This window comes from Thalassophryne amazonica, chromosome 5 (assembly GCF_902500255.1).
Source record: "Thalassophryne amazonica chromosome 5, fThaAma1.1, whole genome shotgun sequence".
NCBI lineage: Eukaryota > Metazoa > Chordata > Actinopteri > Batrachoidiformes > Batrachoididae > Thalassophryne > Thalassophryne amazonica.
The window spans coordinates 106,646,547-106,673,723 of NC_047107.1; the positions used below are offsets into that span (position 1 = coordinate 106,646,547).

The 27,177-nt window shown below is 44.7% G+C and overlaps 1 protein-coding gene across 1 annotated transcript in view; it reads right to left on the bottom strand.

Annotated features, from left to right (window-relative positions):
- Positions 1-27,177, bottom strand: part of slc4a5a (solute carrier family 4 member 5a) — a 106,771-nt gene that overhangs the window by 32,403 nt on the left and 47,191 nt on the right. Inside the window, exons 5-11 of the mRNA XM_034171052.1 lie at positions 20,050-20,202; positions 19,440-19,550; positions 16,463-16,518; positions 9,857-10,014; positions 9,670-9,757; positions 2,989-3,143; positions 1,360-1,494 (exon numbers count right to left, since the gene is read on the bottom strand). Coding sequence (XP_034026943.1) covers positions 1,360-1,494; positions 2,989-3,143; positions 9,670-9,757; positions 9,857-10,014; positions 16,463-16,518; positions 19,440-19,550; positions 20,050-20,202 — 856 coding nt within the window. The remainder of the gene's footprint in view (positions 1-1,359; positions 1,495-2,988; positions 3,144-9,669; positions 9,758-9,856; positions 10,015-16,462; positions 16,519-19,439; positions 19,551-20,049; positions 20,203-27,177) is intronic.

Consider the following 27,177-nt stretch of genomic DNA (forward strand, 5'->3'; position numbering starts at 1 on the left):
AAAAAAAACTGGATCATCCCTCAACCATCAGCCTGTGCACCACCCCTTTACCAACTTGTAAACTTAGCTCAAATATGCTTAAATATAAGCAATTTGCCAAATGTTTGCAAAAAAACGCCGTGAGAAGGAGAAGCAGATGCAGCAGGGTTCTACAGTATCTCTGTTTGCTGTGGCACAGCAAAAACAGAAGTGAACTATTTGGTTGCATTTCATTGCCTCTGTCATGTTCAACATTCCACACAAGACGACAATAGTTCCTCATGTGGGCATCTGTGTTTTTTTGAGGAGTTTGGTTCCAAGTGCACCTTGGTGAATTTGATTTATAGTGTGGCGGATAAGAGAATATTTAGAGGGGAATCCTGCAATTGGTGATTAAAGCATCAAATTCGGCAGAAATACTCCTCAGACACTCTTTTGAAAAAATTGATTGGCCACTTGAATTTTCAATCAGTGGTCAGGTAGGGGTCAATTGAAGAATTACACAGAGGTCAAAATTAAAAGATGCTCCAATCATATTGAAAAATATTCCACATTATTTGCCTTATCGTAAAGATTCCAAAAAGGTATAGTTTAGACTATCTGTGACTGAATTCTATGGAGTTATGGGATAAAAACAGCAACAATAGTGACAAAGGTAATTTTGTACAGGGGTCAAAAGTTAAAGTTGCTCCAATTTTGGTAAAACGTGATGCAGATTACTAGTTGAGTTAACACGGTTTTAAAAAGGAATAGTTTGGACCATGTATCATCCTTACTTATCACGTTATGGGGTAACATATGTCACATGTCATACAATCCAATAGACGTAGACCTTGTTTGACCTTTACGTTGGAGACCAAGCATTCGACACTGTCAACACTATTCCATTTATTAATCCTATTAGCTCAACCAATAATTTGCATCACTTTTTACCAAAATTGGAGCAACTTTAACTTTGACCCGTGTACAAAATGACACGGACCGTTGTCACCATTCTTGCTGTTTTTATCCCGTAACTCCATAGAATTCAGTCACAGATAGTCCAAACTATACCTTTTTGGAATCTTTACGATCAGGCAAATAATGTGGAATATTTTTCAATATGATTGGAGCATTTTTTAATTTTGACCTCTGTGTAATTCTTCAATTGACCAATACCTTACCACCGATTGAAAAGTCAAGTGGCCAATCAGTTTTTTCAAAAGAAGAGTGTCTAAGGAGTATTTTGCTGAATTTGATGCTTTTATCACCATTTGCATGATTGTTTCACTTATCTGCTGCACTATTAACTCATATTCAAAGCACTTTTATGTTTGCCAATGTCAGGTTACACATAATCCAAAACTCTCTGCCGGTTGCCAAGGAGCTTGGGTTACCTACCGTCCAGTAAATGCCAATTCCTCTCCCAGCTCATGTTGTTCTGGCATCTCCTCATCCATCGCCAGACCTCCTCCTCCTCCTCCTCCAGCTGTACCGTTCATCTGCCGCAGTTCATTCAGGGACAACACTGACTTTCTACAGCAAACATACATGACAGAAGAGAATAAGACAGAAGGGAGTAAATATAGGAATTTTCAATTCAGTAATTTCTGGTTTCTTTAGGTTCCTCCTGTACATTTTTGGGAATGTAACAGCAATCTATTTACAACAACTTTATACAATAAGTTTTCTCCGATGCCATTGTGGTAGCTATCATGGATTATTTTTAAGATGACCTCCAAATGCTGATTTTGCAATATCGTGTCTCCTACAGTCAGATCCATAAGTATTTATTTTAGACTGTGACAGATTTTGTAATTTTTCTGCTGTACATCACCACACTGGAGTTGAAATGAAACAATCAAGATGTGCTTGTTGCGCAAACTTTCACTTTTAACTCAGAAGGTTGAACAAAATTATTGTATTCCCGAAATACAGAGAATTTTTGTACACAGCCCCTCAGTTTTCAGAGTCCATACGTAATTGGACAAATTACTTAAAGGTAGTGTTGTTAATAAAATTCATAATGTTTACAGATAGTTTAAGACAAGTCTGGGGAGGATAAATGGACTGCATTTATATAGCGCTTTTCCATCTGCATCAGGCGCACAGCGTGCTTTACAATAATGCCTCACATTCATCCCAATGTAAGGGTGCTGCCATACAAGGTACTCACTACACCGGGAGCAACTAGGGGATTAAGGATTTTGCTCAAGGGCCCTTGATGATTTTCCGGTCAGGCTGGGATTTGAACTGAGGATCCTCTGGTCTCAAGCCCAACACTTTAACCACTAGATCATCACCTCCTCCTGGGTAGATGAACATTTCCAGGTCACTGAATAAATCTACCAATGACACTGTAAGGTAAATCTGTTGGGGAGTGGGCATCTCTCAAAAACTGAATGACCTTGCAAGAAGGAGATTAGTGAGGGAAGCCACCAAGACACCCATGACAACTCTGAAAGAGTTTTCAGCTTCTGTGATTGTGGTTGGAGAAAATATGCATAGTAAAACTGTTGTTTGTCACACCACTCATGGTGGAGTGGAACATTTTTCATGCAAGAATCTGGAACAAATCTAGGCTTGGGCCTCCCATGTACCTTCTGACAAACTGTAGCCAAGCTGTTTCTAAGAAAATCCTTTTCTGTGGCACTGCAACATGAATCTACAGATTCCCCAGAATCACGACTCCAGTGGCTGAATCTATGCACATTTTAGTGGATATGCAATCCAGTGGTGCTGCCAGTTACAAATAGAGGTTGTTATTAACACATGTACGGATAATAATCTCAGAATTTTAAGTGTATATAACTAAATTTACAAGTTCTCATAATCTACACCTGATCCATTTGATCCCAGGTTCCACATTAAACTTTGATTTATAGGGCACAAAACAAAGACAGTTATTTAATTTATTTTATCATACATTTATTTTGCTGTGAGGAGCACATTCCTATTGTTCATTATGCTGCAAACAAAAAGGCGAGAGAGCTTTTTGTTCATAACTAAAAGACTACTGGAAATTCCCACCTTTTATCAGCTGAAGGAACTTTCTTTGGCGGCTCAATGCGGATTTTGGGATCCCATTCTCCAGGTGGAAGCACAATCACCTCATCCAAAAACTCATCTATGCCTGCTATGAGGTCCTCGCGATCTCTGGCCTTATAGGCGACATCACTGAAGAGCTTGGAAGTGACAGAAAGAGATAAGAGATTGAACACAAGAACGCACAGATAGATGGAACTGAGCCATTTCCTTGCTCTATTATGTTGATAGTGATCAGAACACAGTGTTGGGAAAGTGTAGGTACACGGACCCACAACAGGGGGCGCAAATGAACGGACAATGGAGTAGGTCAAATAACAACACTTTACTGTTGTGAATGTGCACAACAAATACAACAGATTACAACAATGGACAAAAGTCAATTCACAAAGATGTCGTGTGGGCAGGCTCGAAGATAGGAGACGCCTGTCCAAAGCAGAACCGGAACCACACGATCTCCTCCGCCACCAGACCCCAGGAATACTGGAACCGCCAAGACCCGAACTCCCAGGTGGCCACTGCCTCCGCGTGTCGGACCTGGTACTGCTGGCGAGGAACAAAAAGCAATTAAATGAGGGCGCGTTTGCACCCAGGAATCCGTATAGCAGGAATGCTACCTCCACCTCTCGTTGGAAAAGTAGTCCACACTAACAACGCACAAGTCACAAAAAATACTGTCAAAACAGTCAACTGAGGTACGTTACCTTCCAGGTAGAACGATATCTCAGCAAAGAGGTGGAGATGACGTCTTGCTGATATACCGATGCTGATCCGATGAGTGGTGACAGCTGTCATAGGTGATGAGTGTCAGCTGTCACCCCGGCTACTCCTGTGAGGCGGCAGCGCCCTCTGGTGCCTGGAGCCCGCACTCTAGGCAGGGTGCCCTCTGGTGGTGGTGGGCCAGCAGTACCTCCTCTTCAGCGGCCCACACAACACACAGTCTAAAAAAAAGAAATCCTGATCTTTCTCATGAATTGCGATGGCCTCTTGAAGTAAATATAAATGTACATATATGCATACATATACAGTTGCATCTCAAAGAAATGAAAATATCATGAAAATTATAATTTTTTTGTGTTTCTTGGCAGGGATTTCAGAGAGTGAACATTTTATATATTCTAGACATATTACATATAAACTAAAACATTTCAAGCATTTTTTCCATTTTAATTGTGATATCTATGGTTTTCAGCCACAGAAATAGAAAATGCATATCTCAAAATATTACAATATTTCATATCTTCAAATAAGTGTTGTGTGTTGGGGGGTGTGGCTGGATGTTTTGGTGTTCTTTTCTTTTCTTTGCTCTTCAGGTGGCATGAGAACTGATTTGTCTGTGGAGAAGGTGCTGGCTGAAGAATCCTCACCCTCATCAACATCATGTGCAGCACCTGTGACTGGTGCTCACATGCAACCTTAAAGACTTTCAGCTGAAGCAGATAATTGGATGGCGTTCTGCATTTAAGGCATGTGTGATTCAAGCAGAACTGCCGGGAACTCGACCTTGTGATGTCCGTTTGTGAGACGCTGAGGACCGTGCCTGGGTTTGACACATCGAGCCCGTGAAGCAAGAGAGGGTGAGGACACTTGTTGTCAGCACACATTAAAGGTGATTAAGTGTTTGACTAATTGTTGATAGTAACTTGGTGTTTTGTTACGCAGTATACTGGAATTGTGATGAGAATTGTGCAGTTTGCTTCTCACTGCTGTGGCGTGCAGGATAAGTGATCCTCCACTTGTTGTGAGAAGCTGCTCATTTGCATAAAGTTAAAAAATACAGACCTGAATGTGTTGCTGATAGCGTGTGTCTTTTGAAAGATATTGTTGTAACTGCTGACTTACCTCACCTCTTCTTTGCTTCACAGAGAGTCAGTTTGTCGTGTCCACCTGGGGGGTGTTTGTCTGGTGGTAGTGGGTCCAGGAACGCCGGGCTTCTATCCTTTTGGGCGCTTAAGAGCGTGCCAACAGTCACTCCACCAGAAGGACATTCTTTTAGTTTTGTACACATTATTATGCACAGGTGAAAAATAAATTGTTTCTGTTGTTGGAACCGCTTTCTGGTTATTTTTAGCGCTGGGTTCTGTCTGACGCAGGTCCGCTCCTCAACTCGCGTCGACACATAACAATAAGTACATAAATAAAAGGATTTATAATACAGAAATGTCAGACTTCTGAAAGTATGTTAATTTATGCACTCGATATTTGGTCGGGGTTCCTTTTCAGTGAATTACTGCATCAGTGCAGCACGGCATGGAGGCCTGTGACACTGCTGACGTCTTATGCCAGGTTGCTTTGATAGCAGCTTTCAGCTTGTCTGCACTGAAAAAAGAATCAACTTAAAAATCTGTTATAATTGGTAAAACCTGAATGAATTAAGTTGTTTGAACTTAAGTTTGTAAGTTAGCATTGATCCAGAGTTGACCTAACTTACAAACTTAAGTTCAAACAACTTAATTCATTCAGTTATTACCAACATAATGCTTTTGTAAGTTGGTTCAACTATTCTTTTTTCATTGTGTATTGTTGAGTCTGGTGTCTTCCATCTTCCTCTTGACAATACCCCATAGAGAATCTATAAGGTGTTGTCCATTGGGCCATCCGAGGGTAGGCTGAAAAGTTCTAAGGCTTACTATAATGCAGTTAATGCATTAACTGTATCAGTTAATGCATAATCAGAATCAGTTATGCAGTTAATGCATAACTCTTACAAGTACAGTAATACACTAGGGATGCAACACTTGTAGCCAATTTCCTGGACTCAGCTGTGCATGGTGGCTCTTGATGCACTGATTCCAGCCTCAGTCCGCTCCTTGTGAACCTTCCCCAACTTTTTGGATGTGTCTTTTCCAACCCAATTTTTCCTTCCTGTCAACTTTACATGAATATATTTTGGAACAGCACTCTGTGAACAGCCAGCACTTTCAGTAATGACCTTCTGTGGCTTACCATCCTTGTGCAGGGTGTCAGTGAGTGTCTTATGGACAACTGTCAGGTAAACAGTCTTTCCCATGATTGTGGTCATGTGTGCCGAACCACACTGAGATTCATGGATTCATACGTGGTAATTTTACAATACATAAAATTTCCTCTTTGTTAAATAAATGACAAAAAAATCAAACTTTTTCAAGATCTTCCAATTTCTTTTAGATACACCTGTATATACGTACTCTTAAATCAGATCTCCCAGGACAGGTTGACATTGTGGTAGATTTTCATGGCTTACTGGCAGTAATTACTCACGTTTATCTATATACAAAATTTCTCAGAAACAGGTGAGCATATTTTCACTAATCTTGGTGTCATTACTCCTTGGGAAAGTGTCTCCAGAGGATAAACCTCTGGAACAGAGCAGTAAAAGGTCAATATCAAGACTATTAATAAATATAGTCCAGAAAGCATTTCCAGGATCTCTCCGCAACCAAAAAGGCTGGAGATATGATGTTGAAGCTTATAGCAACCAATCAGTCACTTGCAATCAAATTGTATGAGTGGCATTATGACATCACAAAGACATGACAAAATAATGTCACTTGCCAACCGCTGTATAGAGGATGTTCACATGAGCGATCATTGGTGTGCATTATTTGATTTTTCTTTCACTCCTGAGCCTGTGCAATCTGAGATTAGGTCTCAGTGGCGCATCATCACTGAGAACACTGAAGCTAGTTTCTCAGCCAGGTTTGACTCTAAGCTGCTCATGGAGTGGCATAATGTGGACAGCCTTCTTCACACTTTCAGCAGTCATTGTGAATCCATTTTGGATGAGTTTGCACCATTTAAATCTAACTTGGTGACTAAGAAGACCATAAATCCTTGGCTGAATGACTGTATCCAAGATTTGAAGTGACTATGTTGGAAAACTGAGCATTTGTGTAGTCTTCTAAACTTGAGGTCCATAGGTTGCACCTCAGGGAACTTATGTCTTCTCTAAATGAAATGATAAAAAATGCCAGATCTGACTATTTTTGTCAGCTTATCATTTTAAATAAGAAAAAAAATCCCAGGTGCTGTTTGACACTATCAGCTCTATTGTGTGTCCTGTTGCTCCATTAACTCCTATATCCCGCAAAACTGACAGCAATGGTTTCCTTAAGTTTTTGTCTGCAAAATTCAGGACATCAAGGCTAATCTCCCATTGCACACGTACTGTGTCCCTGATGTTGTTGAGCCTGCTCCTCATACATGGTCCTTTTTTAATCCTGTATCACAGGCTGATATCTCAGCTTTGATAACCAGGATGAAGCCCTCTGTATGTCCTTCTGATGTTCTACCGTGTAGACTGTAAATGTGTTTGATGTCATTGGCCCCTGGGTCACCAACTTGATAAATGTCTCCCTGTCTTCTGGTGTATTCCCCAGCTCTTTTAAACATGCATTTGTGGAACCACTTCTCAAAAAGTCTAATCTGGACCTTTTTCATCTGAAAACGTCCGACCTATCTCCAAACTTCAAAAACCTGTCCAAAGTCTTGGAGAAGGTGGCTTATGATCAGTTAATTTCCTTCTTAGTGACTTCCAACATGTTTGACACCTATCAGTCTGGTTTCCGCAGGCATCACTCTATGGAAACCGCCCTACTCAAAGTATCTAGTGATATTTTGATGTCTGTGGATTGTGGAAAATGCACCGTTCTAGTCCTATTAGATCTTTCCTCCGCATTTGACACTGTCGATCATAAAATCCTGCAAACAAGACTACGGAATTTGGTCTTGTCTTATTTGTCAGGTCGCAGTTTTAGTGTCACTGCAAATCAGATCATTTCTGACTCTGTCAGTTTGATGTGTGGTGTACCCCAGGGTTCTGTTTTGGGCCCAATTTAGTTTTTGCTCTATGTTTTCCCCTTAGGAAAGATTATTCGGGAGTTTGTTGATGTTTCTTATCATTTATTTGCTGATGAGATCTAAATTTACTGCTCATTTAAAGCCTCTGAGATCCAGAAATTAGACTCTCTATTGAACTGCCTTGAGAAAATAAAACAATGGCTGAGCGCAAATTCCCTGCAGTTAAATTCAGATAAAACCGAGGTGCTGGTGGTTGCCCCCGATGATGTCATTCCGGGGATTAAACGGTATTTAGGTCTTTTGAGCTCATCTGCAAAATCTAGCCTGAGAAACCTAGGTGTTATCTTTGATAAAGAAATGTCATTTGAATATCACTCCAAGCAGCTAACCAAAAACTGTTTCTACCAGTTGAGGAAGATTTCCAAACTCAGATCAATTGTTTCAAAAGATGATCTTGAGTTGATTATTGATGCGTTTGTATCTTCTCATTTGGACTACTGCAACAGTTTGTTTTCCTGTCTAAACAAAAAGGAGCTGTCCCGTCTGCAGCAGGTCCAGAATTCTGCAGCAAGGCTGCTGTCTCACTCAAACAGAAGGACTCATGTTTCTCCTATTTTAAAGTCCCTTCATTGGCTCACTGTGTCGTTTCATTTCCAATTTAAAATCCTGGTGTTGACTTTTAGAGCTTTGCAAGGCCAGGCTCCCTCCTACATTAGAGACCTGTTATGTCCCTACACTCCCGCTCGGAGCCTGAGGTCAGTGGATCAGAACCTCCTGAGGGTCCCTCGTACCCACTTTAAGACCTGAGGAGATTGCTCTTTCCAGGCTGTTGTGCCGAGGCTCTGGAATGATCTCCCTTTGTCTCTTAGTTCGCTGGACTCTGTTGATGTTTTTAATAGCAAACTTAAAACCCATCTGTTTCTCCAGGCATTCAAACCTTAGTAGTGAGACGGCTTTTTTATGACCACTGTGTGTGTCTTAGTGTTATTTTATTGTGATGTACATTGTATTTTTCTCAGACTTTTTATCTTTGTGTGTCTTTTGTGAAGCCCCTTGTGACTTCCCTTGTCTGTGAAAGGTGCTATATAAGTAAACATTACTTACTTACTTTCCAGGAAATGTGCACACCCATTAGGGGTAGGGAGGTGATCCAAAGTTTATATTGATCAGCTAATCATTTCCCATTATGTGGTATAAGTGATCACTGAAAACACCATGAAATGATGTCATTCTTTTGGATATCTGCAACCATTAGGGCTAGATTAACAATGTTTTTCTTACTGGTCTCGGTACTACCAATCTTCCATTATCCTGAAGCGACATTCATGCTCTTGCAGAACAGTATTATATGTGCACACAGAATATGCCTTTCATTTAAGCTGCAGGACTACATTATGATGAAGAACAACTTCATAATAGCAACCACCAACATTACGACTACGGTCAGGATATGACTGTGGATGCTGTGGATAGCATTGTACGAGTTTCCATGCTCAAATGCAATTCCTTATTAAACTAAAGCATGTCTGAGTTCAAATAACAACCCATCTTTTCTTTATTAACAACTTCTATTAAAAACACCACATTTAGCTTTGAGACAATCACAAGTAAAGTGGTATGCACTCAGTTTCGAGTTTACCATTCTTATTAGCAAGTCGTGGCAACTCATTGACCCAATAGAAGTCGTGCACCTAATGATGCTTAACAATTAACATTTCTTCGGAACATAATGAAAACATAATGGCAGGCATATTAGCAGGCTCTGACATCCCGCCAGCACAGCTCACAGCCTTTACAATAAATTAAACTTTGCCTGTCCACTGGTTTAATGAAACAAAGTCAGTGGTGCGATGAAAATGTATTTAAGACACAATGACAGCCACTTACATCATCCGCCATCAGGGTAGCTATAGCACGGCCAATCTCGTTATACGACTTGGCTTTTCCCTGAGGTCCCAAGAGAATAAAGAGGAATCTGTGCAGTGATGACACAAATGTGAGGTGGAAGCCAACTTGGCAAGAGTCTATTGAGAAGAAATGGCAACAGACAGAAAGGCATTTTGTGTAGTGTTACCTGGTTGGCACGGGGACCTCAGTCAAACCTCCGAGCGTGGTAGCTTGATTCAAGCGGACAAATGCCACAAAAGGCTTGTTAAGGAAATCCACTTCACCCACCAACACGTTGGACGCCTCTGCATCTCTTGGAATCTTCTTCATGAATTTATTTTTTAGCTACAGAAATAATGTGACAGGAAGCAGTCAGGCATTTAGTTATATTGGTAAGACTTTCCATTCACGCTGATAACACTGGCTTAATCTCATTTGGTGTATTTTCTAATTAAAACTTCTGGGGCTGCTGATGCTCCAAAGTTGGATTACAGAAATTATTAATATGAATGAATAAATTCAGTTTATTTGTACAGTGCCAAATCACACGTCATTTCAAGGTGCTATACATGAGCAAGGTCTGGTACGTTTCCCTCTGTCTGATAAATTCTTACCATTTGACAGAGGTAAAGAATAACTTTATGCTTGAGGGTTCTGCTTAGTCACACCAAATTCCTTTTTTTTTTTTTTTTATTATGGAGGCTCTCAGTCATTTGTATTTCAAACCAATCTCAAGGGGATGACAAAATTCCAAGTTCCAAATCAGTAAGGCCCTCTGATAGTGGGGACAAAGTGTGGATTTCCTGCCTGACCTGTAAGACGGGCTTTTCCCCAAACTCTGTGGCAGGTAGTAAGGAGCCAATGAGGATGGAGCTGCCACACAGGTGATGGAGGAAGTATATCAGGTATGTCTGCCTGGGCAGGAACATATGGTGGGGTGGTGCTGCATCAGGAAAGACTGGTACGATAATGACCCCTTGCTTATTAAAGTGGGGATAATTGCAGCACACCATGCTTTGAACAGATTGACCTTCCCCTGGTTGCACCATCTTAAGACTCACTGCAGCATGCCCACCAATGGCACTTGAGGGACTATATCTGTCTGATGGCTCACCAAGGAGGACCGATGCTTCCGCTGAGACTGTTTGAGTGCAAAGACTCATGAGACTTAGTCATATTCATGAATATTCATGTTTCTAGCATTATTGTTGAGGTTTTTTATGCTTGTGCTATTGTTATGGCTTTGTTGGGAGGTTTTATATGCGTTTATAATCACATACAGTATGGATGTCTTGTTTGATAGTTTTGCCGCCTTGTTTGTAGAGAGAGTACATCTCTGTACCTCTGGGGTATGAGTGTTGATAACAAACCTACATTCTTGTTATAGCTGTAGATTTACTGAAAGCTCTTTAATGGTTAGATGGAGGGGATTTTTGAAAATTCATACTTTGATCTTTAATATCAATAAATATGAAGTTTTTCTTTGTAGTAACAAAATCAGTCAGTTATATTAACTAGCATTCTGGAGTTAAGAGTCCTAAACACATATTGAAAGAATTACTGCTTAAAATCAATATATTTTTTGCCTTAGTGAGCATATTGCCATATTTTAAGGCCCCTTCAGACATAATAAGATTGAAGCCGACTGACACACAAAGGAGGAATTGCATGCCACTCGTGAAAAATCGGAGCCACCTCAAATGCCTGGTACAGCTGTCGCCACAACCATTCGTGCACACCGGCAGCCAAAAGACAGCAAGTGCCCTGCGAGTGCCTATTCAACCACCCACTCGGCAAGTGTCGGCTAAATTCCGGGTGCTGCACACGAACATCCAACACTGCTCGCTGGACACAGAAAAGGCGGGGCTATTCCAGCACGAGAGTAGAGTGCAGATGACCACATTCAAGCTGTCTGTGAAAATTGTCTGTGTCCCACGAGTGTGGCGTAACCAAGCAACACATATGTCAAGTAAGTGGCTTGCCCCCCCAACATGTGGCATGTGTGTGTGTCAGCTTCTGATTCTGACAAACTGTTATGTTTAATGGCTGACTCTACTGCAGTGATGTAATCTACTGTCGGTATATGTTTAGGGGTCACTGAGAAATTTAGTCCTTTAGCGAGCACATCCTTTTCTGTCTGTGTAAGAACCCTGTTGGTGAGATTCTTTACCCAATTTTCCCTGTTGTCACTAATTTGTCTGGGTGTATCTTTGATAATACTCCCACTGAAAGTACGCCTTTTCTGCACTAAAAGGTTGTGAAACTTCCTGATTTGCCGATCCTTACTTTTTAAATGCTCAGCCATTTGAATTTTAACTATGAACTTTGTGATCTTATTATGGGCCTCTTCCCCCACTAAAGTTTCTAACATTTTGTGCAGACTATCCAGATTATTTTGGAGGTCTAATATTTTAAAATGAAGCCTTCTAATTCTAATACCCAAAATCCTCTTAAGGTAACTGTGCTGGATCTTTTCTGCTGTGTGACCTGCTTCTAGTGCCTTTTGCTTCATGCATTTGGGAATAACATTGTTATAACAACTTGCTCAGTGACTCCAACATATACGAACGTCTGAAGAGAGACCCCACGAGCGGCTATAAGAAGAAAATCATTAGCTACCTCCAAAACCTGGAGAAAGAGGGACTCATCGACAGGCAGACATACTACAGACTGTACCCTGGGGACGCCACTCCGTGCATCTATGGACTGCCCAAAATCCATAAACAGGACGTGCCACTCAGGCCTATTGTATGTAGCACAGATTCCATCACGTACAATTTGGCCAAGTACCTCAAGTGGATTTTGGCTCCTCTAGTGGGTAACTCAGACCACCATGTGGAGAACACACAAGATTTTGTGAACAAGATCAAGGACCTACAGCTGGAGGCAGATGAAACTATGGTGTCATTTGATGTGACATCATTGTTCACCTGCATCCCCACTGCTGAGGCCGTCTTAGCTGTGAGGCAGAGACTGCTGGAGGATGTGTCTCTACTTGAAAGGACCAAACTCACACCAGACCACATCTGCCAACTCTTGGAGATCTGCCTCAACACCACGTATTTCCTGTTTAGGGGGAATTACTACAGACAGATTCATGGTTGTGCGATGGGATCTCTGGTATCCCCCATTGTGGCCAATCTGTACATGGAGTGAGTGGAGAAGACAGCCTTGACATCTTTCACGGGCATCTCTCCCAGTCACTGGTTCAGATATGTTGATGACACATGGGTTAAAATCAAGCAACAGCAAGTTGAGGACTTTACAGAACACATCAACTCGGTGGACGCCAATATCAAGTTCACACGTGAGAAACAACCATTTAGCCTTCTTGGACTGTGATGTTACGATTGGAGAGAACAGGCAGCTCCAGACAGGGGTTTACAGAAAACCAACTCACACTGACCAATATCTGCTCTTTGGGTCAAACCACCCCCTTGAACACAAGCTCGGGGTGATCAGGACGCTTCAACACAGAGCCCTACAGGTGCCCACAACTGCAGAGGGAAGGGCTAAAGAACAACAACGTGTCCGGAAAGCCCTCACAGTATGTGGGTACCCACGATGGTCCCTGGACAAAGTGCAGAAGTCCCAGAGAACAAAGAGACCAGATAGACAGGAGACGGAGACAAGAAGAAGAGGAGTGTCTCTCCCTTATTTAGCAGGAGTAGGGGAAAAACTACAGAGGATCTTCAGACAGCACAAAATCCCAGTTTACTTTAAACCGGTTAACACCTTGAGACAGAAATTAGTTCACCCTAAGGACATGATCCCTAGTTACAAACAGAGCAATGTAGTGTATTCTGTCAGATGTCAGGAAAACTGTAACGAACACTACATAGGTGAAACGAAGCAACCTTTACACAAAAGGCTATACCAGCACCGCAGAGAGGGCGCCAGTGGACCTCAGTCTGTGGTTCATCTCCACCTTAAAGACAGTAACCACACGTTTGAGGGCAAGGAAGTTCAAATATTAGCCAGAGAGAAGAAATGGTTTGAGAGAGGGGTCAAGGAGGCATTCTTTGTGAAACATTTGAAACCCAGCCTTAACCGGGGAGGGGGTCTGAGACACACTTTATCTCCTGTTTACAATGGGGTACTCAGGTCAAAGGAGTTTCAGTCTTTTGTTCATGGTAATGAGTCATTCACGTCATCAAGGGAGCCATCAGAAAGGCATCCATCCCATCATTAGAGGGACAGCTGTCCTGTCATTAGGTGTGCTAACTAGAGCACAATAGTTGCTAATTAGAGCTATTGTTTAGTCACTAGCCTATAGCAGTCTGCCTCTCAGTAGGAGGGGTCTGGTTAGGTTTAAAACTCCAGCTTTTGTTGGCTTCTGTTTTATTCTTCTCTACAAGAGTCAGACAGAAGTCAGACTTCCAGAGCAAGAATTTTAGCTGAGGAAGCTTCTGCGATTTGAAGCGAAACATCCTCGCGTCAAGCAACCCAGTCCAGTCGAAGATTCAAGCTTCTCTACTATGGAAACCACCTGGACAACTGAGAGCCTACACAGAAATACTGGCCAGTAGATGGCAGTGTTTATGGCAGTATGAACAGCATTTGCCATGCATTCGCTAAAAGTGCTGAATCCACTTAACAAACAGAATTTTCAGTTTTCAAATTGCCCTTTTTTTTTTTTTTTTTTACAAAATTTATATTTTTAAAAATTATCTTTTTTCTCCCTCTTTCTTTCTCTTGAGTAGTCAGCTCTTCCTGCAGAGGATACAGCTGTACCTCTCATAGCTGTCTGTCTGCTATAAAACATGTAACAGGCAGGCACTAAAATCTTAGATTTCAGACTTGAAATGTTTTTAACTGTTAAGCTTTATTCACCATGCCCGCAAAAATATGTTAGCGGTTTAAAAATGATCTGACTTAAATTTATCGGAAACTAATTGGTCCGCTGATGGTTTTCAAAGTTATCTGAAAAGCTAATCCGCTAATGAAAACATTAGCTTTGATAATCAGCGGTTAGTGGAACTGTTCCCACCACTGGTTATGAAGGACATTACCTTACAACTGTCCACTGTGCGTGGAGGCAAGTGCGTGTGGCCTCACGTGGAAATACATAAAAACATATAATCGCGTTTGCAATGGGCTGGAGCAGCCACACAGCGCGTACTTGGCAGGCTGTGTCAGGTGAAAAGGACTGTCTGATCATGTGCACACTCAGGTGGTGATCTGAATGTCACGTCACCCACATCAGCTCACCCACATGATGCGCTGTCCTTCGGCGCACTGCTTGGTGGACACGCGCGCGGGGCCAGTAGATGTGGTCATGATAAGGGCGCACTGCTTCATTCATGTCATTTCATGACTGTATGTCTATGACCATGGGTCATATATGGAGGAACTTGCATTATCTGCTCGATAAGAAGGATTAAATATTAGAAATTGCAGTGGTTTTTTTCCGTGTGTGGTTTTCCCCCCACAGCAGCGGTGCGATGTCGTGCAACACGTTCCAAGTGCTCGCACTGTGTTGTGAGCACTTGGAAAGTGTGCACAAAACCGTCCCCATTGTATCATGCATGCCTGTCTGACCGCGTGTCCCCACCAACAGCAGGTGGAATGTTTTGCGGTTGCCCATTTTCTTCCGGTTTTGCCCAACATCGTGTTATGTGTGAAGGGGCCATTAGTGTTGCACCGAATAGTTTGCACAACTCGATCTAGTTGTTCATATGTAAAGGTGTGGCAGGAAAGTGGAAGGCAGCACAATAACATTCAATAATGGAGAGGCTTGCCAATGCCCACGGCCCAATTCCACTGCTCCATGTGAGGGCCAAACACGAGGACCAGACAATGAGATCCATGTCTTTCCGAAGCCTGCTCAGTATTGAGCCATATACCACACACACACACACACACACACACACACACACACACACACACACACACACACACACACACACACACACACACACACACACACACACACACACACACACACACACAGTCATACTCAGGGATCTATCACTCACCCATTGTCACACATGACCTATTATAGCCTGGTACATATTGAGCCAACCGCTCATAACCAGAGCACATGAAACTGAGCAAACAGTGCTTGTCCTCATCACAACACCACTAACAATGGTAGTTCATAACCCCCATTGAAATTCTCCCAAACAAATTGAGATTCTCTTATTCTTGAACATTTGTTAACAAAATTGTTTGTGAATGACACTTCATTTTCACCTGTGTGTTCCAAAGCACTATAGCCTAATCCAAGCAACAATGATAGAATTATGTGTCACTAGGTTTATGGAAAATTGATGATACTCAAGGCTCACTGGCATCATTTTGACGAAACATTAATTTCAGCACAATGCCTAATGGAATCATTACTACAGTGTGTCTACTTTTTCAATTAAAGGAGAAAATGATCACAAATTCCAGAATTTTATGTTCATTAAAAACAATAATTAGAGCTGATTAAGAAGAATCCTCAAGCTTAAAACATGTTGATTTTATCAGGAAAAGACACATTTAATTTGCAAAATTACCCATAAAAATTCTCTTAAAAATTAAATATTCTACTAATTATATTAATATTTAAAAGACATAAACTACTTTTAAAATGAGCACTAATATATATATATATATATATATATATATATATATATATATATATATATATATATATATATATATATATACATACATATAGGGCAAGTAGCTCAGTGGGATAGGATTTGGCCTATCAAAAAATATACAAAATCCAGGTGTAATCACTTGCACCAGTGTGCTTCAGAGCTTATATAAGACTTCTATTATCATCAAAACAATCAATCACCTGATCTGTGCTGGGAGAATCTGCAATATCATTTAGACTCCTGCTCTGGGAATGATCTGGAAAGCAAAACATCAACAATAGCAACAGTTACCACACATTAAACTCACCTTTGCTGTATATAAGAGTGTAAATGACACGAAAACATACATTCATGACATGTATAGCAACATAATTCCTTTCCTGATGTAACTCCAGATCTGTCTGAAAGACCCTAATATGCATGTTGTGATGATGGAAGGTCTTGATTGATTCACAGAAGTGGACGTGGAGATGACTGATCAGACCGAGTTTCAATGTGTACTGCTTTTTTTTACAGACACTGCACATGGATTCTGCAGGAAGCTTCTGCTGGTCAGGATCTTGCTCTCTCCCCTTCAACTTTCTCCTGTTCCCTATATTGTTTGTATGCATTTTTTTGAAAAGTTCCCCTCCTGTGTGGATCATTGCTGGCTCGTTCACTCCCATGTTCTTCTCAGGTCTTCCAGTCAATGAAATAGTTTCTGAGGTTGTACTTCAGGAGGTCCTTGTAGAATTTCTTCTGCCCTTCTCTGGACCATTTTCCTTCACTCAGTTGGCAGCAAAAGATCTGTTTGGGAAGTCGGCCATCATCCAGCCTAATGACATGACCCACCCACCAAACCTAATACTTGATGATGACACACTCGATGGTCTGGAACTGGGCTTCAGCCTGGACTGTAGTGTTCCCACTTGATGTGCCGGATATTCCACAGGCAATGTTGATGGAATTGCTTGAGAGTCTTCAGGGGGTGGTGGAAGGTGTTCCACATCTCAGATCCATACAGCTGGGTTGGCATGATGACGGCTTTGTAGATGAGGAGTTTCATGTCATGTTGAAAATCTCTGTTGTTGAAAACACTGGTGAATAGCCAGCTGAAGGCAGTTCCTGCACACTTGAGTCAGCAATGGATCTCGTCATCAATGTTGGTATTTGATGAGCTGCCCAAGTATAGAAAGTGCATCACGTTCTCCAGGACCAGTCCGTGCAGTTTCACGGACAGCATGAGGCTTTGGATTGACCATGTTGGGTAGAGGCTGGTACAAGATCTGTGTCTTCTTCAGGTCGATGCTTGGGACTCTGGCAAGGACGGTCATGTTCCTCCCCGCTCCTCTCCTCCTTTCTGTTCTCTATTTCTTCTCCGACCTTCAAAGTCCCAGCTTCACCAGACTGTGAATTCTTCAAATTAAGATTTGGATTAACCATGGAATTGATCAGCTGGTCTCTCAACGCTATTGACACCATTTTTTCAACAAGGAAATCAGGGCTGGGGGACCCTGCTTGCCTTGATGGAACCTACCCAGCGGGCTATGCTTTTGACGCCTGAGAGAAATGAAGCGTGGCATGCATGGCTCCATTCTCTGTGGAAGATGTTGAGGATCCATTTCTATTTGCTTTTATGGTGGGATGTTTGGCGCTGATTGGTTTGTGCGCTGCCCTGACCCACAGGAATATTAGCAAGACGGGTGCTTCCAGAATCTCGTCCCCTCATCTGTCCATCATGATTAATGAGTTGGGCATTGCTGTGTAATCTCAGACTGCGTGAACTCTTGAACTCAAACGCAAAATGGATACCATCTTGGAGCATATCGCTGCATTGCAAAGGAAGGTGATGCTGAGGACCGGAGAATATTATTTATAAATTTGGACTCTAGACGGTCAGAGGTGCAGTAAATGGAATTCTGTATCTCTCCGTCGAACATCAACATGGCAGCCTTATTGGCTCCTGAAGATCAAATGCCCTGCTCTTCCCCAAGAAGGATCTACGGCCTTGGTGAAGGAATTCCGCTCCCCCTCCTCATCTATCTACCCCCCCCCAGCCTGCTGTTGCCTAGCAACATCAGACTTTACACAAACGGACAGAAACTGACAGAAACTTAACCCATCTGCACACGACGCATGTCTCTCTCCCTCCATTCCTATTACCCCCCCCCCCCCCCCCCCCGTGTCTCTCCACTCCCCTCACTCTGGTTTCCTCCCTGCCACCTCGAAGGCAGTGCGTTTTTTACTGCTGCAGCCTTCAGTTCCCCAAGCTGGGCAGCGCGGGCCCTCCTGCTGCAACCTTCACCCACTGCCTCAATTCAGATGACGGACTGCATCAAGTTTAGTGCACATAAACAATGTCAAATGTATATGTGTTGTCTTTAATTCTGATGTGTGCCATTATTACGGTAAACCAGTAATAACTGTGGATTAATTGCTGTATTTTGTCTGAGGTAATTGGAGTGTAAACGTAATTTCATTGTTGCTGCACTCGTGTAATGACAATGTCAATAAATCTCATCTCTCTCTCATGTGAAGATCTAGTTTGATGTAAGCTTCATGGAAGGTTTCAAGGATTTTCTGAAGACTTTCTTCCTTAAGGAACAGCATGTTGCTGTTGCATGTTTTGATGGTGGGAGGTAAGGTAACCTGCAAAGAGAGCATGCGGATACCACTCACAAAGGAAATAGTCATTTGGTAGACATGAACCCAGGATGTTTTTGCATTTACATCTCAGGTGATACTGCTTGTGGGAGTGACAGCAACCTTGTCTCCCAACAATAAGGTTCTTGGAACTTACCCATACCCAAATCTCTAAATCTGGATTTGCTGCAGAAAGGGGTGTAAAACATTTGCCAAATTAACATGCCCATCCAAGCTGGAATGCTGTGGTGAGTCTGAGTGAAAACTGGAACAGCTAAACAAAAAACCCCTAGTGAAACTTGTGTTAAAACGTGTTCTATCTGCACAGGTATAGATTCAAGCTTGGAAGTACCAATGGAACCCTTTCCAATAATCTTTGTTCCACTAATGTGGTGACATTCTGATGAGCTGAATCTGCTTCAAAGACCAGTAAATGTCAACACATAATCAACTGTGATAGTTTCATTAAGAAAAAGACAGTGGAAAGACTCCTCATGCACAGTCTTCCATTACAAATGAGTTGTCATGGAATGAATTGTGACTTCATGTACTCACGCAGACGTCCATAGCTGTCAGACTGCTGTTTGATTCGGAGGTCTTCTGTGGATCGGTTAAAGTTGGCCGTTGACCCAAACCCCGGTCCAGCCCGTGAGCCCAGAGTGCGACCTGACATCAGACAAACAGATACTGACACAAACAGCAACAAAGAGTTCAGAGGTGATGCTTGCCCATTTAGCAATATGTATCATATCCAGATGAGATGAGGAAATGCTCCGGCGGTAATTAGCTCATCAGACATTAATATATCCCCTCGGGAGGATGTGAGGCTTGCTGACTGCAGGAGTGGATTCATTCCTTTAACACGTCAGGCAGAAATATCAATATTTCAATGCAAAATTTCAGTCTGTGTTGGACTCGCTGATCTCTTGGAAAAGGTTTAATGGCATGACGTATATTTGATCCCATTTGGAATTAAAATAACTCCTGCCTGTATTTACAATTAGAAATGTATCTAATGTAACAGACACATTTAAAATAAAGTGCCCACAATTATGTATTATTGACTAGATGTTTTTTTTTTTTTTTTTGTCAGTGCTGTATTGATGAGATGTACTTCATCAGAAGAATGTCCTGGCCATTTTTCTGCCATCAGGTTTGGACTCACTGGTGGAGGAGCTGGATTTGCCAATGTCAGCCAGCGAGCGGTGAATGGGCTTCTTTGTCTGGTGCCGATGTTTCCTCAGCAGCACAAAACTGATGTTCTCTCTCAAGTCAGGAGAAATCATACCTTCCTCTATCTGCCTGTCTATTATGTCATCTAAAAAAAGCACACAAATAAACACAAGTCACACAAGGAAAGCATGATTTGTTGCTGTTTGGTACTGTGTATTGAGCAGGGCAGTATGATGAACATTAACATTAATTAACAACATTAAGGGCCCCGTTTTGACAGCAGATGAAAAAACGAGTTGCGTAGAGTTGAATTACTGACCTACAGCTGAGTGCTTGCTACAAAAGAGGTGGATTTACTCAATTTATGGGCATGTTGTAGTTAGAACATCAACCAATCAGAGTGGCACCTGTCCGTCTGTTTAAACTGGACTGCGCCAGGCGCATAGCACTGTGGTATCGAAGAAGTGGACATTAGTGAAAGTGATTTCTGTCATGTTAACGGACAGACGTCAACCTGTCAGAGCACACAGCAGACAGTGCCCACCAAAGCTCCCTGAAGTGAAGCCTGCAGCAAGATGAGGTATTATTTCCTTTACTGATTGCTGTTTTTTCACTTTCTTTGTGTATTGTCATGATCCTGATGTCTGTCTCTGTTCTCTGCCTCCCTCTGGTGTCCTGTGGTGTGTTCTCAGCTTTGTTTTTGTTTTTTTACAGGAGTAAATGTAAGAATTTTTTTATTTAATTTGCATTTTCCACACTGTTCCAACTTTCTCTTATTTACAGTTGTGTCAATCAGTTCACTTCCTGTTTTATTGTGATATAGTCTTCCTTTGTCTCTGTTTGCTGTCTTCATGTTTGTTCTCCCACCTGTCTCTCATTTTCCTTGATTTCTTTTAACGTATATAAACCCTGCTTTTGTATTTCCCCATTGCTGGTATGTCAGTTGTTTGTTCCTTTGTGTGTCCTAGTAAAGTATATTCTCAGAGTTTGATTTCCCAAAACCAACCAATGCTACATTTGCCGAGCCTTGCTTGCTAATTTTTGGTCCAGGTTACCGGGTATGCTTGATCTCTGTCTTGTGACCCGTGTGCCTGTTCCCTCATGGACACCTCTGGCATCCAACTGATCTTGTTGGGAAAGTGTAGTGACACGGACCCACAACAGGGGGCGTAAATGAACGGACAATGGAAGGAGTCAAATTATAACACTTTACTGTTGTGAATGTCACAACCAAACACAGCAGATTCAGAATGTGCAACAGTCAATTAATAAAGGTGTCGTGTGGGCAGGCTCGACGATAAGAGACGCCCGTCTGGAAACGAACCGGAACCACACGATTTCCACCGCCACCTGAACCCGAGGAATACTGGAGCCGCCAAGTCCCGGAGTCCCCAGGTGGCCACCTTCCCGGCGTGTCGGATCTGGTACTGCTGGCAGAAAGCAAAAGACAGTCAAAGGGTGGGTGTGTGAACACCCAGTAAGTTGGAGCCTCACTGCGGTAGGACTGAGGACCTTGAGGATGGGGAAGGGTCCAATGAATCGGTCCTTCAACTTGGGGGACTCGACCTGGAGGGGAATGTCCTTGGTGGAAAGCCACACCTCCTGCCCGGGCTGGTAAGTAGGGGCCGGGGACCGTCGACGGTCTGCATGGGCTTTAGCCCTCGTCCGGGCCCTCAACAAGGCCAAACGGGCGGTGCGCCACACCCGACGGCATCTCCGCAGGTGGGCCTGGACCGAGGGCACACCGACCTCTCCCTCCACCAAAGGAAACAAAGGGGGCTGGTACCCCAGACACACCTCGAACGGGGAGAGGCCGGTGGCAGAGGACACCTGGCTGTTATGAGCGTACTCGATCCAGGCCAGATGTTCACTCCAAGCCGTCGGGTGTGCGGAGGTCATGCACCTGAGGGCCTGCTCCAACTCCTGGTTGGCCCGTTCGACCTGTCCGTTAGTCTGCGGGTGATACCCAGACGAGAGGCTTACAGTGGCCCCCAGTTCCCGGCAGAAACTTCTCCACACCTGCGAGGAGAACTGGGGACCGCGATCCGAAACGATGTCTGTTGGTATCCCATGCAGCCGGACAACATGGTGGACGAGGAGATCCGCCATCTCCTGGGCCGACGGGAGCTTCGGGAGGGCCACGAAGTGGGCCGCCTTGGAGAAACGGTCCACTATCGTGAGTATGGTGGTGTGTCCCCGGGACGGCGGGAGGCCCGTGACAAAATCCAGACCGATGTGGGACCAGGGGCGGTGAGGCACAGGAAGTGGCTGTAGAAGTCCCTGTGCCTTCTGGTGGTCAGCCTTGCCCCTGGCGCAGGTGGTGCAGGCCTGGATGTAAGCCCGGACATCAGTCTCCAGAAGCGCTGCCGGACTACTGCCACGGTCCTACGCACCCCTGGGTGGCAGGAGAGCTTGGACCCGTGACAGAAGTCCAGAACGGCAGCTCTGGCTTCTGGTGGGATGTATAGTCTGTTCTTCAGCCCTGTTCCGGGATCTGGGCTCCGTGCCAGGGCCTCCCGGACGGTCTTCTCCACGTCCCAGGTCAGAGCAGCCACGATAGTGGACTCCGGGAGAATGGGTTCCGGTGGATCTGACAGCTCGGTCTTGACTTCCTGTTCATGCACCCGGGACAGGGCATCCGATCTTTGGTTTTTGGTCCCGGGGTGGTAGGTGATCCGGAAGTCAAAACGGCCGAAAAACAGTGACCAGCGGGCTTGCCTGGGGTTCAGTCGCTTGGCGGTCCTGATATACTCCAGGTTCCGGTGGTCAGTGAAAACCGTGAAAGGCACTGACGCTCCCTCCAGCAGGTGTCTCCACTCCTCAAGGGCCTCTTTCACCGCAAGGAGCTCTCGATTGCCCACGTCATAATTCCGCTCTGCTGGGGTCAACCTGCGGGAAAAATAGGCACACGGGTGAAGAACCTTATTGGTTTCTCCGCTCTGGGATAGCACGGCTCCTGTCCCTGAGTCAGAGGCGTCCACTTCAACCACAAAATGGTGACCAGGATCGGGCTGCACCAAGACCGGTGCAGTCGAGAACCGGCGTTTCAACTCCCTAAACGCGGCTTCGCACCGATCCGACCAGGTGAAGGGAACTTTTGGTGAGGTCAGGGCCGTCAGGGGGCTAACAACCTGACTATACCCCTTAATGAACCTCCTGTAGAAATTTGCGAAGCCGAGGAACTGTTGCAGCTTCCTACGGCTTGTAGGTTTGGGCCAGTCTCTCACCGCTGTGACCTTGGCCGGATCCGGGGCGACGGAGTTGGAGGAGATGATAAACCCCAGGAAGGACAAAGAAGTGCGGTGAAACTCACACTTCTCGTCCTTCACAAACAACCGGTTCTCCAACAACCGCTGCAGGACCTGACGTACATGCCGTACATGGGTCTCAGGGTCCGGAGAAAAGATGAGTATATCATCCAGATATACGAAGACGAATCGGTGCAGGAAGTCCCGCAAGACGTCATTAACCAAAGCTTGGAACGTCGCGGGGGCGTTAGTGAGGCCGAACGGCATGACCAGGTACTCAAAATGACCTAACGGGGTGTTAAATGCCGTCTTCCATTCGTCTCCCTTCCGGATCCGAACTACGTGGTATGCGTTCCTAATATCCAACTTTGTGAAGGTTTTGGCTCCATGCAGGGGGGTGAACACTGAATCCAACAAAGGCAACGGGTATCGGTTGCGAACCGTGATCTCGTTCAGCCCCCGATAATCAATGCATGGACGAAGACCGCAATCTTTCTTTCCCACAAAACAGAAACCCGCTCCCATCGGAGAGGTGGAGTTACGAATCAGCCCGGCAGCTAAGGAGTCCCGGATGTAGGTCTCCATCGATTCGCGCTCAGGTCGGGAGAGGTTGTACAGCCTGCTGGACGGGAACTCCACGCCTGGCAACAAATCGATGGCACAATCATATGGACGGTGCGGGGGAAGAGTGAGTGCCCGATCCTTGCTAAAAACGTCAGCAAGATCGTGGTACTCAACCGGCACCGCCGACAGATTGGGGGGAACTTGGACCTGCTCCTTAGCCTGGGAACCGGGAGGAACCGAGGATCCCAAACACATCCGATGGCAGGTTTCGCTCCACTGTACCACCACCCCGGACGGCCAATCAATCCGGGGATTGTGTTTCAACATCCAGGGGAAACCCAGAATCACACGAGAGGTAGAAGGAGTCACAAAAAACTCAATCTCCTCCCTATGATTCCCTGACACTACCAGAGTTACTGGTGGTGTCTTGTGTGTGAGTAAAGGGAGTAGGGTGCCATCTAGTGCTCGCACCTGCAATGGTGTAGGTAGCGCCACCAGAGGGAGCCCTACCTCCCTGGCCCATCTGCTGTCTAACAGATTCCCTTCTGACCCTGTGTCTACCAGTGCTGAGGCCTGAAGGGTTAAATCCCCACTAAGGATTGTAACTGGGAGTCGTGCGGCAATATGTGTGTGTCCCACGTGAATTTTTTGGCCCACCCTAAGCCCAGTCTCTAGGGGCGGGCGTTGGTGTTTAACCGTTCGGGGCAATCGCTCAATTGATGCTCCATTGAGCCACAAACAAAACACGCCCCGCGTGGAAACCTCCTCTGTCTATTAGGTGGTCTAAATGTGGCCCTGCTCGTGTCCATAGCTTCGTCAGCAGGGGGAGCTGTCGCCCCACGGGACGTAGAGGCCAGGGAGCGTGGGAAGGGCGGACCTTTCTCGGACCCGGAAGGAAGAGGGACGGCGCGCGCCCGGCCACGTCCTTCGTCTCGTTCCCGACGGCGTTCCTCCAACTGATTGTCTAACCGTATAACGAGATCAATAAGCCCATCTAATTCCCGCGGTTCATCCTTGGCCACTAGGTGCTCCTTTAGGACTGACGACAGTCCGTTTACAAAGGCAGCGCGGAGCGCAGCGTTATTCCAGCCGGACCTCGCAGCCGCGATGTGGAAGTCGACTGCATAAGCGGCTGCGCTCCGGCGTCCCTGTCTCATCGACAGCAGCACGGTTGAAGCGGTCTCTCCCCTGTTAGGGTGATCAAACACAGTTCTGAACTCCCTCACAAACCCAGTGTATGTGTGAAGGAGCCGTGAATTTTGCTCCCAAAGCGCCGTAGCCCAAGCGCGTGCCTCTCCCCGAAGCAGAGTGATCACATAAGCTATTTTGCTTGCGTCTGACGCGTACATGATGGGACGTTGTGCGAAGACGAGCGAACACTGCATAAGAAAGTCCGCGCACGTCTCCACACAACCTCCGTACGGCTCAGGAGGGCTTATGTATGCTTCAGGGGATGGTGGGAGGGGTTGTTGAACCACCACTGGAACATTAATATCTAGCACAGGATCGACAGGAGGAGGAGCTGCAGCAGCGCCCTGAGCGCTCGCCGCCACTTGCGCGGAGAGAGCCTCCACCCTGCGGTTCAGGAGGATGTTTTGCTCGGCTATTTGATCCATTCGAGCCGTAAAGGCGGTGAGAATATGCTGTAGCTCACCAATCACGCCTCCTGCAGATGCCTGCGCTCCCTGCTCTCCCATTGGTTGTTCAACAGCCTGGTGACGCCCCTCGGAGTCCATGACGCTGGCCGAGATATCCTGTTGGGAAAGTGTAGTGACACTGACCCACAACAGGGGGCGTAAATGAACGGACAATGGAAGGAGTCAAATTATAACACTTTACTGTTGTGAATGTCACAACCAAACACAGCAGATTCAGAATGTGCAACAGTCAATTAATAAAGGTGTCGTGTGGGCAGGCTCGACGATAAGAGACGCCCGTCTGGAAACGAACCGGAACCACACGATTTCCACCGCCACCTGAACCCGAGGAATACTGGAGCCGCCAAGTCCCGGAGTCCCCAGGTGGCCACCTTCCCGGTGTGTCGGATCTGGTACTGCTGGCAGAAAGCAAAAGACAGTCAAAGGGTGGGTGTGTGAACACCCAGTAACAATGGTGGGAATTCCACCTCCACCTCTCACTCAACACGTTGCAGCGGTCTCAGATGAAAAGGAGCGCCGTCTTGCACAGCCTCCGCAAAAACGACCGGTTCTCCAGATTTATAAATCTCACTAAAAGGGCTGAGAGTATTACCTCCAGATGAAGATGATATCTCGGCAGTTTGGTGGAGGTGTCTTCCTGCTTTTATACCAGATGTGTTGATTAGTGACAGCTGTCACGGATGATGGGTGACAGCTGTCACCACGGCTTGTTCCTGAGGCGGCAGCGCCCTCTCGTGCCTGAAGCCCGCACTTCAGGCAGGGCGCTTTCTGGTGGTGGGCCAGCAGTACCTCCTCTTCAGCGGCCCACACAACAGATCTCTGTATGACACTGGACTGTACCTGGCTTTGATTAAAGAACTGTGTTTGACTTCATCCTGCCTGTTCCCTGCATTAGGGTCATATCTGTACTGTACACAAACCTTGACACTGTATTTCTTGCATATAATGCTATTTGGCCCTGAGAGAGGCAAAGACGTCTCTCTCATATTTCCCTCTTTCTGCTTCACATTTTTTGCTACAGTGGCCATAATATGCTGTCATATTAATATTATACTGTTGCATGAGACTGGTGATGACATGTGCAGGCAATTAGAGTGTGTGTATTGTGTACCTGTTGGTGTAAGGGCCATCTCCCATTGTTGATTTTGGCCCCAATTTCTGTCCTGATGTCAAAATTAAAGAAACTGGGCCTGATTTTTTTCATTTTTTTAAATAGTAGACATCTACCTTGACACAAGTGTAACTAACATTATTGTTAAATACACCCAAATAATGCTGAGTACATCCCAGTACGTAAAATGTCTACTACACAATTGTTTTTGCGCATGCACGTATGTAAAATGCTACCGCCTGTGTTCTTCCCAACACTTTTCGAAAAAGCTGCTTTTCATGGGTTTCACATTACGGACATTACGGAGGAGGCTCAGAAGAAAGCTTCTGTTCAGAGAACGGAAGGTCCCGAGTACTGCACATTGTACCCACTTGTCCACATTCATGTACGTTTACACAAGAGTGCCCCCCCACCCCTCCACTCAAGTCGGCACCAGTATAATCGGATTATTCACATTTTGTGGCTCACGATGTAACCAGATGTCAGAATTTTTTAAAACATGTTTAAAACTTTCCTGATTGCACCAAAACCCATACACA